General features: G+C 43.3%; 2 protein-coding genes across 4 annotated transcripts; both read left to right on the top strand.

Moving 5' to 3' along the window:
* Positions 1–321: 321 nt before the first annotated feature.
* Positions 322–6543, top strand: fez2a (fasciculation and elongation protein zeta 2a). 3 transcript variants are annotated; one of them, XM_041942914.1, is made up of 9 exons: positions 322–695; positions 1883–1991; positions 2175–2291; positions 2450–2582; positions 2803–3068; positions 3265–3345; positions 3489–3564; positions 4100–4165; positions 5499–6543. In XM_041942914.1, exons 1-9 carry the CDS (start codon positions 361–363, stop codon positions 5513–5515), a joined length of 1200 nt encoding a protein of 399 aa, XP_041798848.1. In that variant the 5' UTR covers positions 322–360; the 3' UTR covers positions 5516–6543. The 3 variants fall into 3 exon arrangements, with proteins under 3 accessions (XP_041798848.1, XP_041798846.1, XP_041798849.1); XM_041942912.1 differs by lacking the exon at positions 5499–6543 and having other exon boundaries at positions 4100–4282; XM_041942915.1 differs by lacking the exons at positions 3265–3345; positions 5499–6543 and having other exon boundaries at positions 4100–4282.
* Positions 6544–7443: 900 nt separating this feature from the next.
* Positions 7444–8944, top strand: clec3ba (C-type lectin domain family 3, member Ba). The gene is made up of 3 exons (XM_041943093.1): positions 7444–7698; positions 7838–7936; positions 8166–8944. The coding sequence occupies exons 1-3, from the start codon at positions 7602–7604 to the stop codon at positions 8564–8566; spliced, it is 597 nt and encodes a 198-aa protein (XP_041799027.1). The 5' UTR covers positions 7444–7601; the 3' UTR covers positions 8567–8944.
* Positions 8945–11659: the final 2715 nt, after the last annotated feature.

The raw sequence follows: 11659 nt of genomic DNA on the forward strand, positions 1-11659 counted from the left end.
GAGATAAGCAAAAACGAATTAAGTTTTCCATAAAAGTAAGCCTTTACGGGGACCAACTGGTGACTTTAATAAGACTGTAATGGTTTTTTATTTATTGCTTTTGAAAAAATATATGGAATTTAAACTCTCATTAAATTTAAAAAGCTGTCATTATGCTGTCATGATCTCCTGGTTTGGAGGCTTTGGATCGTATAATCCGGTCACTTGTAGCCACCAGTCGCCCCGGCGCGGTGCAGCCATACTGTCCGGCTCAGCCTGGCTCTCTGTGGGGAGCGAGCGGGCGTTCAGAGAGGATGCTGAGGCCTGCCAGTCCCGCCACAGATCCATCATTAACCCGGGGCTATTAGGCTGGTCCGGGCTATGGCTGCACCCACCGTACATGTGGACGACGACTGGCCGATCCTGGGTGATTTGAGCATGGTTGCAGACCAGAGGCTTCTGCCGCACAAAGGCCGCGCGGCCGCCGCGGGGGAAGCGGCTGCCGCGCCGCAGCTCCTCCCGGATAATGATGACATCCCCGAGCTGCACGACGGCAGCTTCTCCCCGGGGGAAACCGGTGCGATCAGGTCCATGCAGGACCTGGTGAACGATTTCGACGAGAAGCTATCCGCGTGCTTCCGAAACGTTAACGCCAGGACGGACAGCATCGCTCCTGCGAGTGTGATCGCCGAGGACTCGCTGCTGGAGAAAGACGAGTGAGTGTTTGTTGTGTGTGGCCTGTCCGCAGGCTGCTTGTTTGTAATCATATGTCTAGGCTTCAGCTAACTGCTGCAGGTTGCGTTTTATAAACCTCATGAGGCATGTTATGAGCTGTGCGACATTTACTTTGCTCGATTAGGACGCCGACGCTTCTCAGACAGGGGTTAGCCTGCAGAGGGATGTGATGATGGTGGTACATACACTCACTGCCTCCATCTTTTGTCAGCAAAACTCACAACATGAGTCTGCTTCCCTGCTGTCATCACACGCTGCTCTGTGGAAACGTTGGCCTGAGCTAAATTATTAAAGATTCAACCAAACAGGTGCTGTGATATCGGCTTACTATCGGTATCTGCCTCTAAATGGCTTTAAAAACACATACTGACCGATATGAGTGGACCGATAAGGCGTGTTTTTGTTTTTAAAGCCGACTCTTACTTGAAATTTGCACTTGTGTTTTCTTTTTCTATGAATTTAATTGTAGGACCATATTTGTGTTCGCTTTCTATCGTATCTCACTCTCATATTTGGATTTTGAACTGTTGGTATTTCTTAGACCAAACGATTAATTGCATAATCTAGAAAATAATAGGCAGATTAATCATAATAGATCTGCAACCATTAATCGATTAGATGTCAAGCTTTCAATTAATCGCCAACTATTTCATAACTGATGAATCAGTTTGAGTAATAAAAAGCGTAAAAAGTAAAAATTCTCTGATTTTCAGCTTCTTAAATGTGAATATTTTGTGGTTTCTTCCCTTCTTTTCTTCATCTTTGGGTTGTGGACAAAACTCGGGTTTTGGGAAACACTGATCACCATTTTCTGCCACTTTATTGATCAAACAACTTATTGATCCTTACGTTACTCAGTAGGCTACTATGTGTCTGTAAGTATCAATAGATAGGTAGGAAATATAATGGTATTGTGTTTGTTGAGCACATTGCCATTCCAAAGACATTTTACTCTTACTAAACATGCAGCACTGTCACTAACATTAAACATGAGTGCAGTGTTGCATCAGTGCCTCCATGCTGCAGCTTCACACTCATGTGATGCCTTCACGTGGCCTCATCCACGGTGCTTTCATTTCGATAAGAGATCTTGCTGATATAGATTTATAGATCAGGGCTCTCTTAAATGTTCTCGAGTCTGAGGGTTATTCACCTCGTTCCTCCACAGGATCTGGAACGCGTTGACCAGTAACTACGGCCGCGTGATGCCGGTGGATTGGAGGCAGTCTCGAACACGCTCCCTCCACATCCCCACATTCAGCCCGGTGGAGAAACCCGTGAGTGATCCCACCCCACCCGTCAAATCTCTGCCCCACTTTCCCTTCAGCCCCAGCCCCAGCCCCCCCCTCCCTCCCTCCACAAATCTCTCCTCTCAGTTCATCTCACAAATCGCAAATATTCATTGTGCAGGGGTTTAGTGCTTTGATTAAATTCCCTCCCCCTGTTGTGCTCCTGGCCAGAGAAAGGCTGATGTTACTGCGGAGCTGTCGGACGACGAGGAGCTGAGGGAGCAGCTGGACATGCACTCCATCATCGTCTCCAGCCTCGCCGAGGAGCCGCTTTTCACAGCAGAGCAGGTAAGAAGTGTCGTTTCTCCCAGACATCCGCCCTGAGCAGCATCTTAACATGGCCGGAGTCCCCCTGAGTTTCCCACAGAGCTTTAACAACCAACTTGTGCTGTGTGTCTTTACTGTGAGCGCTGCCTCTCTGATGTGAGCGTCCGTGCTCTCTGCAGGTCATCGAGGAGATAGAGGAGATGATGCAGGACTCTCCTGACATGGACGCAGAGCACAACCCCTCTCATTCGGACCTCTCAATGCTCTCCCTGGACGTCCAGCGGGCCACCAGCAGCCCCAGCTTTGAGAAGAGTGAGTGTCCACTGATGGGGACAAACAATCAGTAATACATCATGACACGTTCTCCCATTTCTGCATTTTGCATCATTTGAATCTCTTACATTATCTACTGCAAATACTGTGATGTATCGCACAGTAGCTGATTGTTTTAGGCTTCCCTGTGAGCCTTAATTGGTCCATGTGTTGACTGATCAAGACAGGTGTGTTTTGCGTGTGTGTGTGTGCGGTCCAGGGGTGAGGACCCTGAGTGTCGCGGAGCTGAATGAACGTCTGGAGGAGATGGAGGCGAACATCAGGAGGTTCTCAGAGGAGCTGGTGCAGCAGCTGGCTCACAGAGACGAGCTGGACTTTGAGAAAGAGGTGAAGAACAGCTTCATCTCGGCGCTCATCGACGTACAGAACCGGCAGAAGGAGCAGCGGGAGCTGCTGAAGAAGAAGAAGAAGCTTAAAGGCGGAGCCGGGACGTCGCAGGGCCACGCCGAGAAGACGCTCGGATCGGTGAGAAGTTCTTTCTTCCAGATCTGTTTTTAGGAAACGTGTCTTGAAATGTTAGTATAGTGAATATCTTCAGAGCTTTCTTTTTTCTACTGTTTCTTGCTGAACTTTCTTGTTTAAATTTCCAACAAACTGTATTTTCCTGCAGTCTCTTCCCCCCTCGTCTTATGCTCCTCTGCTTCACTTCCTCCCTCCTCAGCGCTTCAGCGTGGAGGGCCTCTCCTCTGTCATTCAGAACAGCTTCCGGCAAACTTTTGGGAGCGGGTGCAGCGAAAGACAGGTTGCTTTGCATTTCCCTCTCAACTGCTGAACTTCATCCTTCTGTCTAAAACACACACTTTGTTAGAAATGTCATCCCTCAGAAACATCCGCTACAGCACCTATATCCCCCCGCCTTTGTCTCTGTTTTGTGTTGGTTTGCAGTATTTGACCACAGTCATCCCTTATGAGAAAAAAGGACACCCTCCTTCGCTCGAGGACCTCCAGATCCTGACAAAGAGTAAGTGTCTTTATTCTTACTTGAGTTTTAGTGGCTGTGTTCAGTGTTGGAGTAGCCTACTGCAATTCCACTACTTTTGGAATGGACTTGTTTCCTGAAACTTTTGTTTTACCTGAAATGAGTGGACAAACGCAGAGGACAGCCAACAAACGCAGCATATTCCCGAGATCTAATGTCACCTGACCTCACAGTCATCAAATATAAATATTTACTATTACCTACTGTAGCAAAGCTCGGTTAACCTGCACATCTAACGTCACGTAAATCCTCTTAATCCAAATCCAGGTGGAATTACAGGTAGGGATGCCAGTTGTCGCTGCCCTCTGGTGGTCGGGAGTATTAATAACTCCTATCAGTACAGTGATAATGGTACAATGATGGATAAAATTTGACAGCTGTATTGTCCTGCACTGCCACAGTAGCACTAAAATAAAAAGCTACCGTATGTGTCCGTTACTTAGAGACTAGCAGCAGTAATTTGCACAACACTGGCTGTGACTGGTTCATTCACACCTCTGTATCTGCTGCCTTGCAGTTCTACAAGCTATGAGAGACGACAGTGACAAGGTGCCCAGTCTCTTAACAGATTATATTCTCAAAGGTGAGCTTCCCTCCTTTTTAATGTGTTGACTGTGTGTCTACGTGAGGTTAAAGAACCACAACAATGGTTTTGCATGTTACAGTCCTCTAACTTGGAATCGCCCATATTTAATTTTGATTTTTGGCCTTTTCATTGTAGTTTAAACTGTATGTCCTACATCTCTGTCAATGGTTTCAGTTCATTATAAGATCGTAGGAGATCATCTTGAAACACGCTTATAGGAAATCCATCACTGTAAGCATGTCAGTGCCATTGTTTTTTTTAGTCAGGTTTGCTCAAGTTACATTGCTGTTGCTTGGTACTGAAGTTGAGAGCAGGAACCGTTTTGAACTAGACTCATGCATTGGAGCGTTCAAGGACACTACAAAATGTCTAACTGTAGAGTTGGCTGCCATGAAATATCACTTTACATGCTGTATTGTTGGAAAATTGGTTGTAGAATAAAGGAAACAAGTCAATATTCATAATATATAAATGTACAATATAAATCTGATAGCTTAAAAGTTTGGCAGCTAACTCAAATGTTGCACTTCCTGTTTTTAACTTCAGTACCAGTACCAAAATTTCCATCTCAAGCAAGTTTCAACTGCAAATTTTTCACGCTGTATTGAAATCAGCTGGAGTCAACAGCTGCCTGACGGCGGAGAAAATCAGCCTGATAGCCATGAATGTAAAATACTGTTGATTTCCATGAAACAAGCAGTGTGGCCCTTCGTTCTTTTTTATGTTCTTCCTTTCACACGTTCTGTTTTCATTCTGCCATATTTTCTTCCTCTGCTTTATGATCTGACTCATTGCTGCCTTAGCTCTTGTGTGAGCGATGGACGGAGAGGTTTGTGACACATTCACTTGTGATGTGCTCTGTCGTGGTGTCGCCGCCCACACTGGGAGAGCGCCCCCTCTCTTCCACCGAACTGTAGTGCAGTCTGACCCCGATGTTCTCCTTTTCACGCCTCCCCTCTCCCACACAGTGACTGGCTGCAGCATGGTTGATCCCTCTCACTGTCATTGACTCACTGCCACACACAAAAGCTCTATTTACCCTGCAGTTAATGCAATGCATTAATGCAGTTAACATTTAAGACACAGCTTTATGATTATTAGTTACAGAGTACTGCTAACACTGCAAGTATTTATCCTCACCCGCCCTACTTCAGAAATGGGTTCACATTCAGATATTTAGCATCAGCTGATGTGCTAAAATGTAGGTTTTTCCTTTTGTTTTTCCTCTTATTTATCTCCCACTTAATGATTTGTGCTGGTTCCCTCATGCTATAGCCTCACCCCTGGTCACTCACAGCTCAGCTAATACTCATGTCTTCTGTTTTTACAGTGCTTTGCCCAACATAGACCAGAGGACCGGTGCCTAACACTCTGCAGAGGCTTCAGATATTTTCCCAAGGCAACAAGATGAAGAGGACTCATTGGGGTTTTTTTTGACATGAAGCACACTTAATTTATTCCTGCATGTTTTTACGTCAAGATGTGTCTTTTTTGTGTTCTTTCATTTTGTGTTGAGCATTGTGATTTTGTGAACCTGGTGTGTCCCTGTCAATTTTGACTTCTTTTCAGTGTTTTTAGTTGTTAAGCACTGTGAAAGAGTATTCTGAAAAATGTAAAATTATGTGAGAAACATACCCTGATAGACATACCAGCACAGGAGTGGCACTGTTTGGAGACTGAGCCTTGCTTGCTGGTTGAGCTGCAATACAAAGGGCTTTGTATTTAACTACCGACTGAACAAATGCACAAAGCACGCTGAAAACAGAAGAATAAAATAAAATCAAATAAGATTTTATTGATCCCCACGAGGGAATCAGTAAGTACTGCAGCAGCATATGAGGCAGGATAAAGATATATAAAAATATATAATAATATGAAATAAATTACTTTTTACTTACGTTGTGCATAAACAGAATCTATGTGCAAAACCTTCATACAGTTCAACACAGCCTTCCATGTAGCAGCAGACAAAGTGTGCTAACTGCTTTTACCTCAGCAGAGAAATACATACATCATCATGATCATTCTATGGAAGATAAAGTGTTGTTGTCAAAGTGATGAAGTCTGAACTAACTATGCATTTGACTGAATACTGAATTGTGACCTGTGCACTGTCTGTGCTTTCCTGACGCTGGCTGGAGCTCTGAATCAGAGACTCGAGCGTGCCTGCTGTGCACGGGGCAGCGTACGCCACGAATGGGCATTGTTACTCTCTATGTATTCTTGAATATGAACAAGCTGCCTTTGCCTGAACTTTTGTACATTATAAATTACTTATTTTCAATGAATGTCAAATTTGCTGGACTACGTACAGAACCTGCTTCATTGTTAATTTATTTTGTAAATATTTTATTTCAAATATATTGATAAAATCACATTTGTGTCTCATATGTTATTCATTTTAAAATGCAAGCACACAATAATGACAATTAGACACACACAAACATTCCCAATCAGTGCCGTGTAACAGGAATGTTGATCACATGTAAGACAAAACATAAAGTAACACAAAGGGTAAAATAAGGATAAAGGATAACATCTATAATAATTAGATAATAATAATCCCTCCAGGTTTCTGCACACAATGAAGAATTTCATGCATAATAATGAGATTTGATAAGTAATTGGTCCGAAATATTTTGGCCTGATGACAAACGATGGAAGGGGAAAAAAACTAACATTAAGAGTACTCAGCAGTCAGCTACCTCATGGCAGAGGTCACATAAAACTGTCCAGTGAGGACATGAGAAGAGCTAAAAACAAATACTAAACTCACAACAGTGTTTTCTTCATTATATAAGTCAGCCATGTGTCGGCTGCGCCCCGTCCAGCTCACTGAGGAGATCCAGATGTGGGCTGTGGGACAAACCCCAAAACATCCAACCGCTGGCCTGCTGGAGCCCTCAGCAGACACACATCAGGCCCTTTGACAGGAAAAAGCCACAGTTCAATTAGCAAGCTGCTGTGAAAAGGCTCTTACAAAACTGTTAGTGGCTTAATATTTGCTGCGCTTAAGTGGCACAGACAGATGCAGATACTTGATAAAAATACAAATGATTCAGATTCTGTTTATGTAATGCATGTGACATAACACACACACACACACACACACTCACCGACACACACACAAGGCCCTGCAGTAATTTATTGTTAACCTACGAACACATGAAACCCGAGTCATGCTTGTCTGAACGCTGTTAAACTCTCCACAATCCTGCTCGCCATCCATCTCCCTTCAGCATTTCAAAAGCAACACAAGCGGCTGTTAAACATCTGCAAAGCATTTGCTCTCTCTGAGATAAGATTTCCTCATTCACTCCGGGTGTGTAGAACACAACAGTCTCGCCAGCGCTCAGAGCTGTGAGGAGCTTGTTGTGGTGCAGCACCAAAAACAGTCTCTTTACGGTGGATTTGAAGTGTTTGCCTGAGTATTATGGACGCTCGAGGGGTTTGCTTGATGCTCTGCCTTCTCCTGCTGGTACGCTGCACGTTCCAGCAGACCTCCTCAAAGAAAAGAAATGGCAGGAAAGGTAGGACTTGATATTAACTTGACACTGGAAACGAAAACACCGACCCATGAATAACTTTTACAGAATAACAGAGCTGAGGTACAATGTGAGAGCGCACTCGGCTTTAGAATATTTCTTTCATGTCTTGGCCCTTCAACAGACTCTGCAAACAATGCTGCAATTGAGGAACTGAAGCAACAGATTAATGACATCGTTCAAGAGCTGAATGTGCTGAAGGAGCAGCAAGCTTTGCAGACGGGTATTTTCCTGCGAAACCTTTTTCAAAAATAGCAAACAATCAGATTTTTTTTCATATCTATTTCACAACAGTACCAGCATGCTGCATGTAAAACAGAAAAGTCAGGATGAAGTGGCAGATTCTGTTTCATATTTCAAGCACTGATTTAACAGTTTTTTTTTTATGATGGAGAGCCAAAGTAGACAAAAACACCTGAGCCATGCTGACTTTCACCTAATTTCCCCCTCAGTTTGTCTGCGAGGCACCAAGGTCCTCGGCAAGTGTTTCCTGGCTGACCCAGTGAAGAAGACCTTCCATGCGGCCAGTGACGACTGCATCGCCAAAGGAGGCAGTCTGGGCACTCCTCTGTCAGGAGACGAGAACGACCAGCTCTACAGCTACGTGCGTCAGAGCATCGGCCCCGAGGAGCACATCTGGCTGGGCATCAATGACATAGTGACCGACGGCCAGTGGGTGGACCAATCAGGCTCCAACCTGCGCTTCAAGAACTGGGAGACGGAGATCACCCTGCAGCCAGACGGAGGGCGCAGCCAGAACTGTGCCATCCTCTCCACCACAGCCAACGGGAAGTGGTTCGATGAGAGCTGCAGGGCTGAAAAGGCTTCTGTGTGTGAGTTCAACATCGTCTGAGGGCTGCTTTCTGACATCAACATCACTCTGTATGAACATTACATGCTGCTTGCAGACAAAGATGAAACATGTAGAGCATCAGGTACATTTATGCAGTACATTGAAAAATAATGTTATGCATCATTCTTAAGCTTCTCTTGGCCGAGCCACTCAGGTGTCAGCTGACTTCACACAGTGGTCTGGGATACAGTACGACACTGTACAAGCTAAATGCACTGAGACATGATACTTCACATGCGTTCAATAAACTTTAAAACCCTCCAGGGTGTTTTATAACATGTTCATCAAGGTAAACACCACTGGATGGCTTGTCTTTGATATATGTATTTTCATGTCATCTGTTAACCAATGCAATAAAACTTCTTTTTTTTTACTGAAGAGAAATCCTCTGGAGTGCTTTTAGTGTGTCGCTGTCTTTATTTCTCCTTACTACTCATGCTGCAATATGCTAATAAACATGTCTATTTACCTTCATACTGAGCTCTTGCTGGAGTCAAAAAAGAGGGAAGGAGTGGAGGAAAGAAGGAAAATATGTTAGCTTAAGAAATGCTTATGTAACAACCTATTAAAAAATAACTTGGCTGGTACAACTAATAAGAACAACTACAGAGTGTGTGTGACTGAGCCTCTCTTTATTTTTTTTTTTTTTTCTGCACAAGTCTATCCTCTTCCCCCTTCCCGTGGGTGCACAAGCTTAATTCCTGATTCGGAAGACCTGTCGGCACTGGGTTGTTTTGGGTTTTCCCTCTGGAAGGCGGGGCAATTGAACACAGGTGTGCAAGAGAGGAGCAGAGCGAGAGGACGCTAAGGGAGAAAGCAGGAGGAGTGAGCCAGAGACAGACAAAGAGCGCCATAGTGAGGGGACGAGAGGGTGCAGCAGCAGCAGCAGCAGTAGCAGTAGCAGTGTTTGTGTCTCTTACTCACTGCTTGAAAGAATACCCTTATTCCAAAATGTCAGTGTTTGGTTGTGTTAAAACATGTGTTTGGTTTGTGAGGTGCTCAAATCCACTTTTGTTCTCAGATCCCATCGTCAAAGATCAGGGAAGAGGGGCCACTCCTGGAGGGATGGCTGCCAGCTCTGCACCAGTCAGCTCCTCAAGTATGATGGCTGGGAAGTAAACCTGCTAAGAATGAACGGCCCTGATTGACATGAAGTCTACATTTTTAAATGTTCCTCTTGTAATCTGACGGTTTAAGAAAGTTAATCTCGCACTTTCAGCCAAAGGGAAAGTCAGATTGGGAATGGCCGGATTGAAAGTTAAATCTGTAGTTTGACTATTTTTGGGGCCTTCAAATTAGAGAACTTGATTTGCTGCCAAAGAGGGTGGACAGATTGTAAGAGGACCAATAACAGAAGATGATTTAAGAATTTCTTTCCACAATCAGTTATATTTTGACACAGAAACGTATTGTTGCACCTGTCAGGATTATTAAAATTAATTCGCGTGTGTTATTTGACAACAGCATTGTCTAGAAAATCTAATGAGGTATAGACATGAGGAGAATGGATAAATATACAGTCTTGCTTGAAACTGTCAGTTATATATGATAAATAAATCCTGACAGGATGAGATAGAAGCCTGACACCAAGTGTTATTTCTCCATAGGAACCTGCTCTCTCTACATTGTCCCTAATGTATATTATGGGAAGTTTAAATATCATTTGTAAATATCCAGTTTGTTGGTCAAAGACTAAACTGATTTACACACACTCCTTCATTTGACAACACAGTGAAAAATCTTTCTGACTACTAGCTTCAGTATTATTTGTGAATCCAAAAACAAACTGTACTCAGGAAAACTACAATAAAACCATTTCATTTTACATCAGCTACATATATACAAGAGAGAAAGAAACACCTGCACGTTGTATAACTGTGCATTGAAATGTAAGGCAAAAGCCCTGAAATAAATACTCCCTTATACAACCCGGTTTCAAAAAAAGTTGAGATGCTGTGTAAGACATGAATAGAAACAGAAAGTGATGATTTGGAAATCACTGAAATTACACATTTAATTGAAAATAGTACAAAGACAACATATCAAATATTGAAACTCATTAATTTCATTGTTTTCTGAATATGTTGTCCTCATTCAGAATTTTTTCTCAAAGATATTTTTATTGAATTCTTCCACCAATATATGGTACGGGTAAAAAGTGGTGACAGGCAGCTTGTAAGTGTCATGACATTTTTTTGTTAAGTTTCCCTTGTTGATTAAGTATCTTTGCCAATGCCCCATACATTTAGTAAGTGTTTGTCCATGTACTGTCCTTGTCCACGTCCAGGTCATGTTTCATGTTAGTGTATTCCTAGTGTTGTCTCAGCCATGCCTTGTTTTTTGTAAGTGTATTCCTAATGTAAGAGAGTTTTTGTATTGTCTTAGTCTAAACCCTTGCCCTGTCGTGATTGTGTGTTGTCTTTGCCTGGTTTTTGTCACATCCTGTTTTATTTTGAAGGTTCTGAATGTTATGTGTCTTTGGGTCCCTTTGATTGTCTGATTGTTTCCACCTGTGTGTCATTAGTGATCCCTCCTTGTGTATTTAAGTCTGTGTCTTCCCCCCTGTCCTTGTTGGGTCATTGTCTGCGCTATCTTGTTGTCTTGTCACCTTGCCGTCTGCCACAGCCACAGCCACAGTCATAGTCATAGTCATAGCCATAGCCCCCATAGTGAGTGTTTGTCGTTGTGATTTCTTTGTCATGTCTGTGTCGTGTTTCATGTAAGTGTTTCATCGTAGTGTTTTCTTAGTTCATGTTCGTGTCTCTGTTCATGTCTGTGTTATCCCTTGGTTTGTCTGTGTTCATGTCTGTGCCATGTCCCCTGTGAGTTTTCCTTTTATTGTATTTTCCATAGTCCAGTTTTGTTGTTTGGTTTCAAGTTTGAAGCCCTTATTTCAGGGCCCTGAAAGATAACAAACTGCTGTTAATGCTTTTGGCAGCAGGCAAAAAGTATATCACTAGAAACTGGTTAAAGCCCGAAGCACCTACAATTGAAGAATGGACCAATATTGTACAGGACATTTACACTTTGTAGAAGTTGACATTCACCCTCAAAGGTCAAAGGGACGCTTTTCTTCAAGATCTGGTCAAAATC

The sequence above is a fragment of the Chelmon rostratus genome, chromosome 8 (genome assembly GCF_017976325.1).
Source record: "Chelmon rostratus isolate fCheRos1 chromosome 8, fCheRos1.pri, whole genome shotgun sequence".
In the NCBI taxonomy this organism is placed as follows: Eukaryota; Metazoa; Chordata; class Actinopteri; order Chaetodontiformes; family Chaetodontidae; genus Chelmon; species Chelmon rostratus.